Source organism: Epinephelus fuscoguttatus, linkage group LG9, assembly GCF_011397635.1.
Source record: "Epinephelus fuscoguttatus linkage group LG9, E.fuscoguttatus.final_Chr_v1".
In the NCBI taxonomy this organism is placed as follows: domain Eukaryota; kingdom Metazoa; phylum Chordata; class Actinopteri; order Perciformes; family Serranidae; genus Epinephelus; species Epinephelus fuscoguttatus.
The window spans coordinates 752389-772500 of NC_064760.1; the positions used below are offsets into that span (position 1 = coordinate 752389).

At 43.5% G+C, this 20112-nt stretch overlaps 2 protein-coding genes across 2 annotated transcripts in view; one reads left to right on the plus strand and one right to left on the minus strand.

Annotated features, from left to right (window-relative positions):
- Positions 1-1143: 1143 nt before the first annotated feature.
- atox1 (antioxidant 1 copper chaperone) lies at positions 1144-6768 on the minus strand. Its single transcript, XM_049585290.1, has 4 exons — positions 6635-6768; positions 5507-5582; positions 3033-3181; positions 1144-2721 (listed from the first exon to the last, which is right to left on the minus strand). The coding sequence occupies exons 1-3, from the start codon at positions 6638-6640 to the stop codon at positions 3057-3059; spliced, it is 207 nt and encodes a 68-aa protein (XP_049441247.1). The 5' UTR covers positions 6641-6768; the 3' UTR covers positions 1144-2721; positions 3033-3056.
- A 941-nt stretch (positions 6769-7709) lies between these two features.
- Positions 7710-20112, plus strand: part of slc36a1 (solute carrier family 36 member 1) — a 63879-nt gene continuing 51476 nt past the window's right edge. Inside the window, exons 1-2 of the mRNA XM_049585223.1 lie at positions 7710-7926; positions 14689-14825. Coding sequence (XP_049441180.1) covers positions 14789-14825 — 37 coding nt within the window. The 5' untranslated portion in view covers positions 7710-7926; positions 14689-14788. The remainder of the gene's footprint in view (positions 7927-14688; positions 14826-20112) is intronic.

A 20112-nucleotide genomic window follows, 5' to 3' on the forward strand; every position in this document is an offset into this window, starting at 1 on the left:
CTGCCTGGTTGCTGACGCAGAGAGGTGCATGCTCAGGTTGTGACCTTCTGAAATCAATTATCATTTCCTTAGTTTTGTTCACATTTAGCACCAAGTTGTTGTCGCTGCACCAGCGCTCCAACAGCTCGGCCTCCTCCCTGCACCTTCTTACTGATGAGACCCACAACTGTCGTGTCATCGGCAAACTTCATGATCAGGTTGTCTTTGTGTTTGGGCGCACAGTCGTGTGTCAACAGTGTGAACAACAGAGGACTAAGCTCACACCCTTGAGGGGACCTGGTGCTCAGTGTGATGGAGCTGGAGGTGTTTTTCCCAACATGTACTGACTGGGGCGGCTCAGTCAGGAAGTCCAGGACCCAGTGACAAATGGTGGGGTTTAAACCTAGGAGGAGAAGTTTCTCCATCAGTCTGTGTGGGATGACTGTGTTAATGCAGAGCTGAAGTCGATGTAAATTTAAATGTAAACAGTGTGTTTGTTTCTTCTTCATAATGTGAAACAGAAAATGTTTGAAAATGGAAACCGGCATATCTGATGTGACGTGTCCTTCACATGTTACACGCTCACATACTGAGCACACAGAGCTGTGTGATGGTTTCATGTTCTCATATCAAACATACACCAGAGCTCTTTCTGTCTCATTCAGTATCAGGACACACACACACACACACACACACACACACACGTTACAGAAGCTCAAACCCACCAATGATGAATAAATAAAAAAAGATCCTGTAAGTCAGAATGATCAGAAACTTTTTTTCTAGATAATGACCATCCTCTCATTTTATAAACTAACTCATTATTTTGATGCTATGTCATCATGTTTAGACACTCATTATTCTGACATACAAAATCAATATTTTGACTAAGTCAGAATTTTTCCAATACAAAGTCTTTTTTTAGTTGTATTATGAGTTAATGATTATTTGTCATCACACTGGACGTTGGTTTCTATAAACGATCTTCAGCACAGAGAAGATGAACCTCAGAGACTGTTCTCCTGCGTCCTGCTCACAAACTCTCTTCAACCATAATCAGCTTTTTGTCACCGTTTTTATTAAACACTACAAACCCTGTGTTTACTATCAGAGGCATTAAAATCCCAGTAAAGCTTTAGAGCCAGTAATAAAGCAGTCGACTGCTGTGGTGAGGCAGAAGAGGTTTTATTTCCCCTGTGTGCGTTCACACTGTTTATTCAGACAATTACAAACGCTCAGCAGAGGGTGGGACCTGTCTTCGCCCCAAAATAACTAAATCAACAAACACTTCAGGTCCTGAACAGAAACAGAGACATGAACATGATTATATGAGCTGTAGTATTAATGAGTCATCGTAGTGTAAAGGAGGCAGTTAGATAAATTCATGTCCAGCAGATGGACTGAGTGTCCCCCTCGGTGCAGATCTACACATCGTCTTTACTCATGTCAGATCCAACATGTGAAACAATAGTGAGTGAAGGTCACAGCTGATCGTTCAGTGTGTTTTACAGCCCAGGAAATCTGCAGCCGTGTTTCAGATCGGAGTGTGAACGTCCTGATGTTTGATCCTACAGCTGGGCGTCACATTAAAGATCATTCCCTGCCTCTGTCAGTCATCACGCTAACACATGTGACACATCATGTGACAGAAGTGACACGGTGGGAAGGATCGGATTAATAAAAACTGACTTTGTTCTCTAAATATCTGTAAGTAAATCTGGATATAGGAGAGTGAGTGACTGAGGCCACCGTGTTGGAGGAGGAACAACGTCACTGTAACAGTGACATCACAAATACTAATTTATCAATAATGATTCAGATTATTTGAACGGTTTCATCTTCACTGCAGTTTGGACACAGAGGGACCTGACTGTGAATGTTTCTGTCCTCTGACACTCAGTAAAGACAGGTTACAGTCTTGTTGTATTTATTTCATGTCCACACTGTCAATTTGCCCTGTGGTATCAAAAATAACATCAAATAGGGATTTCAGTTTTAGTTCCAGTAGCCTGACGTCCATTAACTGGTTAATATTTAAGAAGTAAACATAAATGAGGTGAAATTTAATGAGTCATTTCCTTTTAGTCCTCCACTGACCCTGTGAGTCTGTAGCTCCTCATTTCAGAGCTCCCTCCTGTCAGAGGTGCTGGGAGGTGCTGGGAGGTGCTGGCAGCGCCACTCTTTCTGTGACTGCAGCTGGTAAGGCCATCCCAACTGTGGAAACATGGCTACACCCTCCAGTCTGGGCGGGCACAATGTCTCCACAGCAACGTTGTTGACTTGGGACGGCGTTACCAGCTGTGATCATAGAACGAGCAGCGGCTGGACACAGATGGTGCAGTAAACTAAAGAATAACAGAAACAACACACAGACTGACATGTGGCATCAATGTTAGAAATTCCAGAGTGGTGACATCACTACATCATGACCTCATCACTTCATCCTCCATCACATGGAAGACAAACTAAATCAGAGGATGGAGAGAATGATGCTGTACATAAAGGAGATGGTTTTTTCTCTTTTCAGATGGATGGCATCATGACGTCATCATGACATCATGATGACATCACAAACAACACTGACAGAAGATCTGCATCCAAGAGGGGTTTTTGTGCGTGTGAGCTTAAGGATGGAGGTTTGGCATCTAAGGAAGGAAGGTGAGGGGTGGGGGAGGTCTCTCAGGATCCATCGGACTTGAATTCCAGCTTAAATCTTCACGTTGCATCAGCAGCAGTGACTTCCTACAGAAAACACACACACACACACACACACAGAGATGGAGGAGGTCAGCTGAGCTGTGTCAACAGTTTAATTTTTGATCATGAACACGACTTGCAGGAGTTACACCAAGTGAATTGAACGCTGCAGACACACATCAACAACATGTATATTTCTCTGTCTTTATGGTCGACTGAATCAAGCTGAACTTTTTATATTAATAAAGTTAGTATTAATAATTCCCATCTTGTGTGGTGGTCAGATTTCAGCAGGTTTATGGAGATCATAAACATAAATCTATGTGAAGTTTAACACGTCCTCCCCGTCCTGTCACCTGTTCTGTGCGGAGCAGGTTCCTTCATTTGGGGCCGACGTACTTGACCTCCTTCCCAGATTTCTTCAGCGCCTCCTCGAGAACTTTCACGTCTTTGTCAGACTCGATCCAAACCAGCTTCTTCGGCAGGTCAATCTCAAACGTCTCCACTGAGAGGACAGACAACAGAGAGGGACTCAAGAGGCAGCAGCAGTGGAAACACTCAGGGTCCTACAGACTGAATGATACACCTCCCAAACACTACAAGCCTTTACAAGACTTTATAAAGACTAAAGTGTCTGACATCTGAGGACGACGTGAGGTTTTTAAAGACTCCAACTAGACTCCTCCAGAGCTGATGTCCCATCATGCTCCTGGTGGAAACTCTGACACATGAACGATTCCTTCCAGCTCTGTAGAGAGACCAGAGAAAGCCTCATGTGTGGACGGTATTCTGTCACTTCAGCATCAATATGATCCATAAAGATAAAGCGTGTTTGACCCAAACTTTACATTTCCAACTCTCTACCAGCCTCCGTTGGTTCGCCGAGATGTTTCAGTGGGAGGAGACTGTGGGAATGAGAGGCGAGTGTGTAAGGCCGACATCACACGCTCCAGTTCTCCAACAAAGTAAATCTAATGTAGCATCATGACAGGATGTGACAGTGTGAGAGGCTCTGAATGAAGGAGCGTGTCAGACTGTGAGGCTGGTAAAGGCCAGAAAAACAGAGGTGTGTTTAACGACATAATGTAGTGTAAAAGTGTAACAGCATCAGGTGACATGTTGGCTGAGTCAGACTCACAGGAGTCACGAGGGGATGTGATGTCATGTGAGCTCCTGTAAAAGCTTCAAACTGCACTTTCACTGGACTCTCTGAGAGCAGAGAGCTGCAGCTTTATTCAACATTACATCGTACCTATCAGCTGCTGATATTATAAAGAAATAATCTAAGATTAGTTAGTAGGAAAAGCAAATGAAACAAATGTCTGCATCTCAGCATGAGATGAAGCCACAGACCGATTCACAATGTTTATTTACAATAACTTAACTGGTAAAAACCCTCCTGTCATCTGCATAAAATCAATCTGCGCAGAACAAACACTGCTTTACTTGATCTGTTTTAGCCACCTAAAAAAAAGCTCACTAAAACTATTATTATCAGTGTACGTGTATTTAGAATATTTGTTCCCCAGATACGACGCTGAATAATGGACAGAAAACATGATGATGTCACAGTGAAGTTGACCCTTGACATCCAAAAACTGATCCGTTCATAGTTGAGTCCAAGTGGACGTTTGCACCAAATTTGAAGAAGCTCACAAGGATGGGACAGACAGACGGACAACCAGGCACATAAAGCCTCTGGTCACCGGTGCAGAGGCACAGAATAACTTCCACATATAAACCTCTGCATCATGTACATAAAATAAAACGTAGCTGAGCAAACGCTGCCTTAGCTGATTTGTTTTTAGCCACCTAAAAAACAGGCCTCACTAGAAACTGTTGAAGTGTTCGCTATAACAAGAATATTTTCACAGCTCCACTCTGCTGTCAGTCAGAATTTAATCAGAGGAACTGAAGTCATTAAATCAAAACCATCAGACTCCACTGACAGAAACATTTAACTCAGCAGAACACTGGACTTACTGGTCTGCTGTGGCTGTGACCAGTTAGTGTGTGAGCTAAAGCTGTGAAAATATTCAAATACAGCCAACGCTCAAACTGATATTGATTTCTTTTATGTGGCCAACAACACATTTTGCAGCGGCCTGTCCAGTCCCGTTTCTCAGCTGCTGTGTCAGAAGGTTTGTCAGAGACGACAGAACAGAAATTAATCACAGCAGAGACGTCAGACAGGTCGGACCAGCAAGTGTCTTCAAATGTTAGAGTTATGCCTGAAAGTAAACACGTTTGCTGATTTCACGTCTCCACAGTTGAAATAAACTGACAGTTTTCTGATTGTTGTTGTTGTTGTTGTTGTTAGCATGATGTCACTGTGGTTCAGTCTGTACCTGCAGCCTCCTCTAAAAGTGAAGACGAGGAGTTAAACTACTGCTAATGTCGGTTCTTAAAGTCGACCTCAATATTCATAGACAAAAGCACGTGGACAGATAATAATGTGTGAAAATATTAAACACCTGCATCTTTAAACACAATGTTTGATCAGTCAGGAATTCAAATAATAAACGCTGTCTGCAGGCTTTTATTCTTGTCTCAGCAGGAGCAGCTGTCACAAGCCTCAGTGAGTCCTCTCACCTGACAGCAGGTGAACTCTGCACTACCTTTAAGAGAAGAATGTCGTCATGGGGGAAAAAAAACTAAATGTAAAGGATGTTTTGTTTTAAGTGTTAAAGGGTTGTGTTGTGTTGTGTTGTGTTGTGTTGTTGGGGGGTCTGAGGGAACACACACCACACAGGACTGTGATATAAACACTGACGTCTCTGTCTCTTCTCACAGCACAGAGTAAGAACATGAGAGGAGCCGTCTGTCTCACCTCCCAACTTGTTGAGGATTTTGGTGACGGCTCCTGAACATCCCTCGCACGTCATCTCCACCTCAAACTCGTGCTTCTGTTGGAGACACATTCATTTGACTTTATTATCAGAATACTGTCTGAAATGTGTCCTGCAGCCCTCAGCCGTACGCTGTCTGACATAAATACACACAAACATACTACACACACACACACACACTGCACATCACATCACTTGCTTTACATTCAGTGTTGGACCCAGGTCCACCGAGGCCGACCGAGACCCAAACTCTGATTCAGTGAGACGGACAGAGGAACAAGAGGACCTGTTCAGCTGAGTCTAACTCTTCTGTGTGAAGGTGAAAGCTGAGACTGCTCAGATATGAGAGGGTCTGATGTCATATTACCGACCACAGAGAGACACAACGATCCTTTAGTTTGAAAACCACTCCAGAGTTTGAGAGAAATGAAGTGCTGAGTCACTGTGGAGGCTTGTGTAAGCCCCTGATTCATCACTGTGTCTCACTGCACGCTCAGGTTGTGTAACTGTCTTCAGACTTTATCATCAGCACTCTCTGGTTCATAAAACTATTCTTGACCTACTGCAGCATGTTTACCTGTGTATCAAGTAAACAACTGTTTGCCAGAGATAAAAGTTTGAACAATTATTTCTTTACTTAATCAATAAATTCATGACGTCACCACCTGTTGTAACACATCCATAAACAGTAAGTGAAGATCTCTTTCTGTGAGATCAGATTTAATATCAATTAAACAGTGTCACATGACGACGGCAGAGTCAACACCACTGATGTGACGTCAGCTGCAGTCACATACACGTAGAGTTCCCGCGGATTAATGAAGTTGATCTGACTCTAACTTATCAAGAATCAAAACTGAGCTGAGGCATTAATGTTCACTTCATGTGCTCAGTGTTGCTCCATCAGCTCCACGAAGAGAATCGATTTTCTGGGATCAATGGAAGTGATTATTAACTTCATTCAGTGAACAGGCAGCAGTTAGCTTCCAGGCTAATTAGCATCACACAGAGACAGAATGCTAAGCTAACTTTAGCCCTGAAGCTAAGTTAAAGCTAATATACGGGTAACCATAGACGTATATATGTCTATGCGGGTAACAGTGACTCACCGTCATATTTGCAGAGATGTGGCACAAACAGCTGCGGACTGTCGCCCCGGCTCACTGTCAGCTAATGTTTGATCCTCCTGAGGTGCAGCTCACAACCTGTTACCTGCTCACAGTGAAGCTAGCTTTTGTCAACGGAGAAACCGGATATCCGGTATGAATAAAAAGAGGCACAAATTATTTGGTTTTTTTTTTTTTTTTTTATTGCAGCATTTTTGAGTCAAGAGTTGACATTTAATATTTAGAGATAATGTGACTTGAATTTCCTGTTTTATTATAAACGTAAACCCGTTTTACTTTACAGCTCTTATTCTGGTGACCTGTAGGTGAGTGTACTTCCTCTTTTTACAAGAGTACCAAAGACAAAAACAACTATCAGTTTTTCCTTTGTTGCTGTGAGTGTGTGCGTTTCCAGGATCACTTTTTATTTTAAGAGTCAAGACATTAACTTTATTGAAAATGCTATCTTTTGAAAACCAGTCCCATTTCTCTGCATTTCTAAATGAGATGATTATTTACAAATAAATAAATACATAAATACAAATAAAATAAATAGATAATGTGTGAAATGCTGTGAAGTTGTAAAGGCCCTATGTCTGTATGAATAATTCCTGAATGACCACCTGTATTTTGTTTTTTATTTTAGGTCCTTTATGACTGTAAATAAAATGATAATAAATAAAAGGTTAACCTTATTGTTAATCTGGACCGAAGATTTTGAACATGCATTTGAACAGTGTCTCGGGTTCTTCACCGATACTGCAGCCAAATACAACATAGTACATGAAAAAAAAAAATCAACATTACACACAGAACATAGCAATAATGAAACAAAATATATAAATAAATAATAGTAATAGTAATAATAAATAATAATAATAATAATAATAATAATAATAATAATAATAAATCTATTTGTTTATTTTAATTATTTATTATTTTATTGTAATTGCAGACTGATATATTTTGGGCTTCAGCCCTAACGTAAAGACATTTTAAACGCAACGCAGTAACGTATAATCCGTATCCATGGCAACAACACGTCGAACACAGAGCGTGACACAACACGTCGGGCGGGTCACGTGACCGCGCCCCTGTGTGTCGGACTGGGAGCCGAACAGGAGCCACAGGAGCCGCGGAGAGCCTCCTGGTATACCGTCAATCAGTGCGCTGTTTCCCGCTGGATCCACCCAGACATGTCGGCCTCAGGAAAATAACAAGTCCGCGGAGACATCAACCTCCGATCCGGTCAGACCGACACCAGGAGCGGGGAGACAACAGCGGGTTTACCGGAGGTAGGAGCCGAGCAGCCGGACTGTTTATGGACACAAAGATGGCATCGGAGCATATATGAGAGCTAACGGTGCTAACTTAGCTTTAGGCTGTATACATAACGGAGGCTGATGTAGCTGTTTGATATCACAGGCAGCTGGCGCTCCATGCTAGCTACAGTTAGCATCTGCTGTCAGTCTGAAGCTAGCTGGTCTCGTTTTAGCCACGTCTACGCGCTATTTCAATCCCTCTGTGTGTGTGTGTCTCTGTGTGTCTCCGTGTGTGTCTCCGTGTGTGGGACGGATCGTACAGAAGACACCGCAGCCCAGTGTAATGAACCTCCCGTGTCCCGTGTCCCTGTCTGTCTGTCTGTCTGTGCACAGCTCCATTAATCATAAGCTTGTTGGACGGTGTAGTTTCCTGGACAGATCCCATCACTAATGTTTGTCCTGCGTGTTTGTTTTATCAGCCTGTCCTCTGAGGCCACACACACACACACACACACACACACACACACACACACACACACACTGGTCAAAGATTAGCCCCTTTAAAACAAACACACGGCCCGGGGGCCAGAACCGGGCCGGCTGAGGGTCTGGTCCAGTCCACCTCACAGTGATGCAGGTGTGACGGCAGAGAGGTGCCAGGTGTCAGGAGGAAGTTACACACTGATACTTCATGTAAAACACTGCTTCACAGGCTGTTCAACATGACCACAGTCCTCTGACAGAGCAGTGAGGATCGAGGGACTGGTTGCTGTTTATGAGGGGGGAGGAAGTGGTGAGAAAGAGGAAGACATGTCAAACACTTGTTTATTTATTTTACCACCACTATTTGAAGAAGTCCTGCCCCCCACACCGGCCTGCAGGGCAGCCGTCAGCTCGCTCTGTACTAGCTTATAAAGAGAGGTGCATGGGGTAATGGTAACGGGAAGGGTTAAACCCTGTCACTTGTTTCTTTGGCCTCATGTGTGTTCACTACAGTGTGACATGTAGCACGGCTCGGATAACCATCACGTTGGTGGGTGTGTCCTTACTAGTGGTGGGCGTGGTTCATAAGTACATGTTGTGTAGGCTACAAATTAGGGCTGTCAAAATTGCTCAAAAATGACGTTCGAATATTCCTTCTAAAATAACTCATAGGTTCGAACCATTCAAATTTTTTTTTTCGCATTATGTCCACAAGAGGGCAAACTAATACGAGGAAACATAACTACCTGTAGGTATTTTTATTTCAACATAAACGTCTTAACATACCTACACATTAAAACACATAAAACAATTATCTATAACATTACGTTATAAACGATCGCGGACCTCTCGCTCGCCCCCCTCTCTGACCCATGGCCACACCGCCCATGTTAACCGATTGTGTCATCCACACTGGCTACGAGCGCTGCGCAGCTTCGTTTTGGTGTCTGGTCTATTTTCGAATGTGTCAAGCCGGGGGGTGACGGAGACCACAGCTGACAGCAGAACCTCTTGTCGACCAGCAGCACTTCCGCGGGCGGAGTGGCCCTGGCGTTTATGCTGTGCATTCAGTGCAGCGGCCCAGGCCAACGCACACTCGCAAAGAGGACAGCTGCGGTGGTGTTTTTTTTACCTCCACAATCGAATACCAATTTTCACATCCAAAGGTCCATTTTTTTTTTGAAATTCGAAAATTTAAATTCAAATTTAGAATATTCGTTGACAGCCCTACTACAAAAGAACGAGGCTGCAGCTGCACGTCTCCAACATCAGTGTGTTCACCTGAGTGTTGTGTTAGCAGACTGTAACCTGTCACATTAAAAAGCCAGATGTTAGCAGGTGTTTCATGCAGCGTGGGTCAGTTGGTGTCAGCTGGTGTGAGGGCGTCTACATCTTGCTGAAGGATCTGAGCTTCCTCAGGAAACAGACTCTGCTCATCCTCCTCGTATATACAGCCTCAGTACAGGTCTTCACGAGGACGCTCAGGTCGTCAGCATCCTCTCCCAGAACACTCAGAGGGTTTGAAGCGTCTTCTTTCCTCTGAAGTCCGTCACCATCTCAGTGGTGTTGGCCACATGGAGCAGTAGTAGATTTCTAACAGCCCACCTCACAAAATCTTCCACCGGTGAGCTGTGGACCCCTCTGACTCTACTGACACTACTGACTCTACTGACGCTCAGACCCTCCAGTGTAAAGGTCAATATTTGTTTTAGCTGAAGTGACATAATGTCTGGGAAAAGGAAACTGTGGCTCATTGCTCTATAGAGAGCATACTGTCCCCACACTTTATTTTTAAGGGTGTGGCACACAAATATGACATCATAATAATAAAGGGAAACATAAGCTTTAAAACTGAAATGATCATTTCAACAATTAGTCCAAAGAAACTGAATTATAGGTATTTTAAATACTGATTAATTGTAAACTTTAAAGAAGAAATGCTGATCACCTGCTGTTTTTATGAACATAATCAGGCAGATTAAGATCTGAGAGTCCTGAGAACAAGACACAAGGACACTCAGCAGGAGCAACACGACCGCACCATGAACAGGGAAATAAAGAAACACTCAGAGTCATTATAAAACCATCAGAGACTGAAGCTGTTTCAAACCCCTGACGGCAGTGTTTCAGGGCAGTTTAAATACCTGAAACCAGTTCTGCGCTGTGTCACAATCAGTGATCTCCAGAGTTCAACAGAAACTGCATTTTTACCATCGTTGCAGGATTTCAGAGCCTGAAGAGATGTCAGGTGGTTTGGTTTCTTCCATCTAACAGTGTGAACACAATGATCAGTATGAGATGAGTCCTTTGTGATGAGCCGTAGAGCTCCAAGATGCACGAGGTCGTAGGTGGAGAGTTATTAGTATTGAGATTCTGTGCATGTGTCCCACACTTAGAACGTGAACGTAACAGAGGACTTTTATTTTAACCGAACTTCATTTACACCATAAACTGACACAGGAAAGAGACAAAGTGGGACAGAGAAGTTCATTAGGGTGCAGGAGAGTGAGTGTTTGATGAAGGACACTCAGACATCCAGATTATATGTGTCCTTGTTTCCTCTCACACACATGAAATAGATAGTTATCATACAGTGTATGTCTGCAACTGGACAGGAAATCTCCTCTTTGAGTTATTTTCTAAGACGAGACTTTTTACAAAACTTCATGAACAAAATGTTTCAGTTACAGTAATAAAATGTTAAACAACAGTAACCTTCTGTTTTCATTAAGGATCCTTCACACTGATAATAACTCTGTAATACGGTGAAACGTGACATTTTCAGAGACTGTTGCACCGTGAAAATGTCACAGCGTTGCAGCCCTGCACAGAACGCACTGCACATGCCAGTTGGCTGTCGGCTGTAGTCCTCGTGGTGTGTTCAGGTGCAGCTTGCCGGCCGAGACACAGTAACGTCAGGTGACACAGCAGGGGGCCTTCATCACTGCCAGTCCTCTGACATCAGTTTGGTGTGTCTGGTCCTGTTAGTGTTGATGTGGCAGCAGGACATGAATGTCTCTGTGGTCAAAGACAGACATGAAGGTCGACTGCACACAGGTTTTATGGCTGGAAGAAGACAGACCTCCTTTAATTCTACAGAAGAAGAGCAGTTCAGTGTTTGGGGCAGATGTTGAATGTGAATCTTGAATGTTGCTCTGCTGTGGAGTTCCTCAGTGTTTGTATGACTCAGTGAGAGTGTTTAAAGGTTTAATGTCAGTAGAGTCAGAGAGTGCTGGAGGTGGAGGAAACCATGTAGTTGATCTGTTCTGCATTAACAGTATGGTGTGGAGGATCTGATACCTCTTGTTTCACCACAGTGTCAGTGGGACATGTGACGGGCGTCGCACTGTGGGCTGTGCAGAGTAAGCAGTCTGAGTGTAGTGAGTTAAAACAGAACTGAAAATGAAACTTTTCTTCTTTCTTCAGAGTCAGACAACAGGACGAAGGGTTATTTTTGTGAAAAGTCATGAGTGTTGTGACGTAGTGAGCGTTTTACTGGATAAATGAGACTTGGATTATTCTGCACAAGCTGCAGATGATTGGATCAGAGATGCATGATATTGGATTTTTGCTGGTATTTTCCAACTCTCATTTTGGCCGATTGCTGATGCCGATACATGCACATATGTTTTTTCACCCAGCTGCAGAGAACATCACACATATCATTATTATTACGCCTGCTCACACTGTGACGGTCCTGGTGACACACACACACACACACACACACACACACACACACACACATAAAACACAACACTTTTCAAAATGTCCAGCGGGCAAAACAAAAAATGAAAAATATGCCGTGATTATTTTTATGTAACATTTTCAAAGGAAACTGTCAAATCCATCCTGCTGTAACAGGTTTGGATCAAAGTGTCCCTCACAGAGTCTGATCTGTTTCACCTCATTACAGCGTCATCACTGAGGCATCACCTCATTGGCCCGTCACATCAGCAGAAACGTTTTCATGCCGATGCTGATGTTTCATTTTAAAGCTGTTGTCAGCTGATAGCGCGTTCCCAATCTGTCAATCAATCGATCAATATGTTTTCTGTTTTTGAATAAATAAAATGAAATAAGCATACATCATATGAAAAAGTAAAGTATTATTAAAGATGAGTAAGCAGCCAGTGTTTAAGAGACAAACTAAGTCAAACATGAAACTGTGAGGGTGATGTTATGTAACAGAGCAACATTATAAAGAACAGATTTATGATGATGAACGCAGTGCTGAGCTTTACTGAAGAGGCCGCACTTTATTTTTCTCTGAAGGAAATGAGTTTTGTCCTGATTGATGAGTCGTGAACGTGTTCAGTGGTGGAGAGATGGTCAACGTGTTAATGGCCTTTGTGTTTCACTTTAAAGTGCCGAGGCCTGAAATGGCAGCGCGTGCTATTAGCATCTCCATGGTGCTGAGTTTAGGCCTCTAATGTCACGACTCAGTGTGAAAGTGTCTGAGCAGCTCAGGATTCACACACACTCACTGTGGAGCTGTTGTTGAAGTCACTTTGTGCATGACGGCTGCTGAACCTCGTCTGCAGGAGGAATCAGCCTGCACCTATGTGCTCAGGCCTGAGACTCTCTGTTTTCATGATATTAGTATTTACTGTGTAACGTTAAAGACACCACAGCTCACAGTGTTAAAGTGCTGCAAAGCTTTTATTGTCTCTGTAGGAGCTCTAAAGTCCACGTTGTAAATACGCTCCAGGTTCACAAGCTGTTCTGAACTCATTGTACACTGAACACTAATGCTGTGACGAGGAGATTAAGGAAGTGTGTTCATTAGACGCAAAGATATCAGCGCTGGGAAACGCAAACATTGTGGTTGGCCACAGTCTGAACTCTCCTGTCGTCCTCGTCACTGTGAACCAGCAAGTGGAACATAAAGCCTCTGTGCAAATCCATGTGTGATTAGAAGCTGCAACAACAACAGGTCATGAAGATGTTCTCACACTCCGTCTCAACTCACAGCCATCGTGCTGCTCTTACATAACACCGCGGCTCAGTGCGCTGAGGTCAGGTGCTGTGTTCAAAGACCGTCCAACATGTCGGGCCGTCAGCCTGAAGCTTAGAGCCAGAAAAGACTGCAGGTTGTGCTCTGAATGGACCTGATCCGATCGTCTGTTGCAGCCCTGTTCATCACACATTGATTTCACTTTATAACATACACACACACACACACACACACACACACACACACTCTCAGAGGACAACAACCTGCCTCCATCACCACAGTCAACATCTGCATTCTTATTTCAAAAACATCTGCATGACTCTGAAGGGCTGCACACATGCTGTGTCTCTGACCACCTGGAAGACATGAGGTCAGGCGCTCTGTGTGACTCTGGTGCCTCCTCTGTGCCAACTGTCCAGAGCATGGAGGCAGGCTGCATCTGAGGTTGCTAAGCAACCATAACAAACACCATATTACAGCCTGTTTACCTGAAACCCTGAGGTCAGAGCTGATCTACTTCCTGTGTGTCTGTGCGACAGATGTGACGCTCTGACGGCTCTGCACTGACATCATCAGCTTCTCCTCCATATGTATCACACACTGATATTTACTGAAGATGGAAAGATATGTGTGGGCTGTGATTGGTTGGTCCTCATCACATGACATGCGGTGCAGGCTGATGTGTTCAAAAAGTCAAACTCTGTTTATCTCAGGGTGCAGCCGTCACGCCCTGACAACCAGGCGCTCAGGAACACGTGTGCATCACGACAGCGTTGTTGTAACGTGTGAGCACACCTGCCATGAGTCGACATTGGAAACAGTGGATCAGAGCTTTTATATGACAGCATACCTTAAAGCTGAAGTATGGCTGCGACCCTCACTGTCTCTGTACTCTGGACAGCTTGTAGGAGGGTCATGTGACCAGGGCATGGATGCACAGTCAGTGTAGCTCACTGCAGACGGCTCAGTGTACTTGATGCAAGAAGTTTTTCAAGCTCACGACAGGAATCATGGCGTGAGTCCCACATGCAGAGAGACAAACACACAGTCACTGAGAACCCACCAACAAACATCACATGTGTCCGAGCTCTCTGATCCTAATGACCAATGTCTGTTCATGTTTTATTTTCTTTCTGGTCTTCAGTTTTACTCGAGGTGACATTAACAAGTCTTAAACAGTATGACTGTGAGTGGCCCTCAGCTGTAGGGGCCCTGCTGCTCTCTGTGAAGCCTCCACACTCACTGACAGACACATGAGAGCTGCTGCCTCCATCACTCACTTAGTTTGTGTCACTGTGTGTTTTTAAGGCTTCAGATACTCTGAGTCATGAAACCAAACTACGCTCTCTGTTCTACAGTGTGTAGCTGTCAATGCTGGACTCCCTGATCCCCCAGCTGTAGGATCTGTGAGGCTGGGAGCGACCACGCCCAGCCGCCCACCAAACCACCTGACCCAACATGATGGCCTCCAGCGACGTAGACACCCGAGGTGAAGGTAAGAAAATGAAGCGCACTGCTTGTGTCAGTTCAACATGGATTGTACGCAGTGTGTATGGTACACACAGTGTGTCATGTAAAGTGAGACACACAGGGATTATATATAATCCTGACAGGTAGACTCTGAATCATCAAAGCAGCTTTCATTTGTTTTCTTGGAGTGGCTGGTGTCTCGTCTGGCATGAGGTCACAGCATGAGGTCACAGCAGGAGGTCACAGCAGGAAATGCAATATTCAACATGTTGTGATAAAGTCAGAGTATCTGGTGTATTTGCTGCAGAGATCAGCTGTTACAGTCCTCCTGATGACATGCAGCCATTTTCATGTTTGTGTATAAAGACCAGCTGCACTCAGCTAAATTCAACATGAACATGTGACTTATTTCTAATGAGCTGTGGGTGTGGGTGGGCGGGGCCTCAGTTTCACTTCAGTCTCAGTTTCCACGCTTTAAGTAGATGTTCTCTCGGCTGATGTAACAGTGAGTTCTGCTCTTCATCCCTCCCACACTGAAATATGTCCCAACAGTTCCTGTCTGCGTGTGAAGGATCAGAAAGTCACGAGACGCTGAAGTAAAGTCCACTGAAACCAGCAGAGAGTTTGGTGGAGCAGCAGTGTGACCAGTTCAGCTGCAGGGCGTCTCCTCGTCTCTGCAAACAAACTTTTCAGTTCAATTCAATTTTATTTATAAAGCCCAATATCACAAATCAAAATTTGCCTCACAGGGCTTTACAGCATACGACATCCCTCTGTCCTTATGACCCTCACAGCTGATCAGGAAAAACTCCCCAAAAAACCCTTTAACGGGGGGAAACAAAACGGTAGAAACCTCAGGAAGAGCAACTGAGGAGGGATCCCTCTTCCAGGACGGACAGACGTGCAATAGATGTCGTACAGAACAGATCAGCATGATAAATTAACAGTAATCTGTATGACACAATGAGACAGAGAGAGAGAGAGAGAGAGAGAGAGAGAGATGCAGGTAATGACAGTAGCTTACAACAACATTATTGAAAGTAATAATATTATAGTTATAGTTCTGGCTACTGTGGTACAATATGTTGAAAGTATGTATTAATATCTGGCAGTGTACATGTGTGACAATAATCATATGTGTATAATAACAGAAGAAGTATGACTAATGACTAATGATGGCAGCAGGAGGCATCTGGCGGGACCACGGCAGCAGCACAACCACACACGTCACGCTGTCCAGGCACCGCTGTGATATGAGTTAATCTGAGAGACAGTGGAGCACAAAGGCTCCGGAGAAGAAGCCGAGTTAGTGACATCCAGAATGGCCGAGTTAGCAAGATGCAGTAATAGGATACGAGAGAGAGAGAGAGAGAGAGAGAGAGAGAAGGAGAGAAGGTGCCCGGTGTATTATAGGGGGGTCCTCCGGCAGACTAGGCCTAAGTCAGCCTAACTAGGGGCTGGTACAGGGCAAGCCTGAGCCAGCCCTAACTATAAGCTTTATCAAAGAGGAAAGTCTTAAGTCTAGTCTTAAATGTGGAGACGGTGTCTGCCTCCCGGACCGTAACAGGAAGATGATTCCACAGGAGAGGAGCCTGATAGCTGAAGGCTCTGGCTCCTGATCTACTTTGGAGACTTTAGGGACCACGAGTAACCCTGCGTTCTCAGAGCGCAGTGTTCTGGTGGGATAATATGGCACTATGAGCTCTCTAAGATATGACGGAGCTTGACCATTTAGAGCTTTATAAGTTAACAGTAGGATTTTAAATTCAATTCTGGATTTTACAGGGAGCCAGTGCAGAGAAGCTAAAACAGGAGAAATATGATCTCGTTTCTTAGTTCCTGTTAGTACACGTGCTGCTGCATTCTGAATTAGCTGGAGAGTTTTTAAGGACTTACTAGAGCTACCTGATAATAGAGAGTTACAGTAATCCAGCCTTGAGGTAACAAAAGCGTGGACCAATTTTTCTGCATCTTTTCGGGTCAGGATAGGCCTAATTTTCACAATATTACGTAGATGAAAAAATGCAGTCCGTGAGGTTTGTTTTAAATGAGAATTAAAAGACAAATCTTGATCAAATATTACTCCGAGGTTTCTTACGGTAGTGGCAGAGGCCAGAGCAATGCCATCTAGAGAAACTATGTCATCAGATAAAGAGTCTCTGAGTTGTTTGGGGCCAAGAACAATAACTTCAGTTTTGTCTGAATTTAACATCAGGAAATTGGTGCTCATCCAAGTTTTTATGTCTTTAAGGCAGTTATGGAGTTTAGTTAATTGATTGCTTTCTTCTGGCTTCATTGATAAATACAACTGAGTATCATCCGCATAACAATGGAAATTTATAGAGTGATTTCTAATGATGTTACCTAAAGGAAGCATATATAGAGTAAACAGGATTGGTCCGAGCACAGATCCTTGCGAAACTTTGGTACGTAATGACGATTCATTATGAACGTGAACAAACTGAAAACGATCAGATAAATAAGATTTAAACCAGCTCAGTACAGAACCTTTTAGGCCAATTAAGTGATCCAGTCTCTGCAGAGAATTTGATGGTCAATTGTGTCAAACGCTGCACTAAGATCTAATAAAACAAGTACAGAGACAAGTCCTTTGTCTGAAGCAATCAGAAGGTCATTTGTAATTTTAACTAGTGCTGTCTCAGTGCTATGATGCACTCTAAATCCTGACTGAAATTCCTCAAATAGATTATTATCCTGGAGAAAATCACACAGCTGGTCTGCGACTACTTTCTCAAGGATCTTTGACATAAAGGGAAGATTAGATATTGGTCTATAGTTGGCTAACACCTCTGGATCCAGGGTGGGCTTTTTTAGTAGAGGTTTAATTACAGTTACCTTAAAAGACTGTGGTACATAGCCTGTTAATAAGGATATATTGATCATATCTAATATATGAGTGTTAACTAAAGGAAAGACCTCCTTAAGTAGCCTAGTTGGGATGGGGTCTAAGAGACACGTTGATGATTTAGATGAAGAAATCAATGCGGTCAATTCTTGAAGAGAAATTGGGGAGAAGCAATCTAAATATATATTAGGTCTTACAGCTGTGTTTGAGGTTAGATAGGTACTATCTGAGGACAGGAGGTCATGAATTTTGCCTCTAATAGTTAGAATTTTGTCATTAAAAAAGCTCATAAAATCATTACTGCTAAGGGCTAAAGGAATACAAGGCTCAATAGAGCTCTGACTCTCAGTCAGCCTGGCTACAGTGCTGAAAAGAAACCTGGGGTTGTTCTTATTGTCTTCTATTAATGCTGAGTAATAGTTTGCTCTGGCATTGCGGAGGCCCTCTTATAAGTTTTGAGACTGTCTGTCCAGATTAAACGAGATTCTTCCAGTTTGGTTAATCGCCAATTCCTTTCAAATTTTCGCGATATTTGTTTTAACTTACGGGTTTGAGAGTTATACCAAGGAGCGAACTTTCTTTGCTTTTTTAACTTCTTTTTAAGAGGAGCTACAGAGTCAAGTGTTGTTCGCAGCGAGCCTACGGCGCTATCAACAAAATGATCAATTTGGGAGAGGTTAAAGTCGGCACGGGAAACCTCTGTTACTGAGGGACTTGGTATTGAATTTAATGACGGAGTAATCTTTTCCTTAAATTTTGCGACAGCACTATCTGATAAACATCTAGTATAGTAACTGTTGCTGAGTGGCGTGTAATCGAGTAAAAAGAAATCAAAAGTAATCAGATAATGATCCGATAGCGAGGGATTCTGTGGAAAGACTTTTAGATTATCAATTTCAATTCCATACATCAGAACTAGATCGAGGGTATGGTTAAAACAGTGAGTGGGTTCATGTACACCCTGACTGAAGCCAATGGAGTCTAATAATGAGATAAACGTGGTAGCCAGGGAGTCATTATCAACGTCGACATGAATGTTAAAATCGCCTACAATAATAACTTTATCTGATTTAAGAACTAAACTGGATAAAAACTCTGAGAATTCAGATAAAAATTCAGAATACGGGCCAGGAGCACGGTACACTATAACAAATAAAAGTGGCTGCGAGGTTTTCCAGGTCGGATGTAAAAGACTAAGAACGAGGCTTTCAAATGAATTATAATCTAGTTTAGGTTTAGGGCTGATTAACAGACTAGAGTTAAAAATGGCTGCAACTCCCCCTCCTCGGCCGCTGCCTCGAGGAATGTGGGTATTATTATGACTGGGAGGAGTGGACTCATTTAGACTGACATATTCATCTGGACACAGCCAGGTTTCAGTGAGACTGAGTAAATCAATATGATTATCTGATGTTAATTCGTTTACTAACACTGCTTTAGACGATAGAGACCTGATATTTAACAGTCCGCATTTAATTCTCCTGTTTTGTCTTTCTGTCACAGAAGAGGTTTTAATTTTTATGAGGTTGTTATGCACAACTCCTCTTTGCTTAATTTTAGATTTAAATAATTTAGGTGGTCGGGGGACAGACACCGTTTGTATAAAACTATTAAAACTATGGCTGGGTAACTGAACTAGAAGCTCAGAGAGGCGTATAGGACTGCGACTCTGAGTCCTGGTCTCAACTCTGGGTTGTCAGGGATTTAAATTACTAATAAAGTTTGCCAGGTTCCTAGAAATAAGAGCAGCTCCATCCAAAGTGGGATGAATGCCGTCTCTCCTCATAAGACCAGGTTTTCCCCAGAAAGTTTGCCAATTATTAACGAAACCCACATCGTTTGCTGGACACCACCTGGACAGCCAGCGATTAAATGATGACATGCGGCTAAACATGTCATCACTGGTCAGATTTGGGAGGGGTCCAGAGAAAACTACGGAGTCCGACATCGTTTTTGCGCATTCACACACTGAGGCAATATTAATTTTAGTGACCTCCGATTGGCGTAACCGGGTGTCATTGACACCGACGTGAATAACAATCTTACTGAATCTACGTTTAGCTTTAGCCAGCAGCTTTAAATTTGATTCAATGTCGCCCGCTCTGGCCCCAGGGATACATTTGACTATGGCCGCTGGTGTTGCTAACTTCACGTTTCTCAGCATAGAGCTGCCAATAACCAGAGGTTTATCCTCAGCGGGTGTGTCGGGGAGTGGGGAAAAGCGGTTGGAAACGTGAACAGGCTGGTGGTGAGCCGTGGGCTTCGGCTTGGAGCTGTGCTTCTGGCGAACCGTAACCCGACCTCCCGGCTGAACGGGAGTTACTGGAGGACAGTTAGCAGAGGCTAAGGCTATGCTATGTGGCTCCGCACCGGCTACAGGGGGCTGGCTAACTACCGCAGCTACTGAATGGTTTTCCATGGTGCGGAGCCGCGCTTCTAATTCACT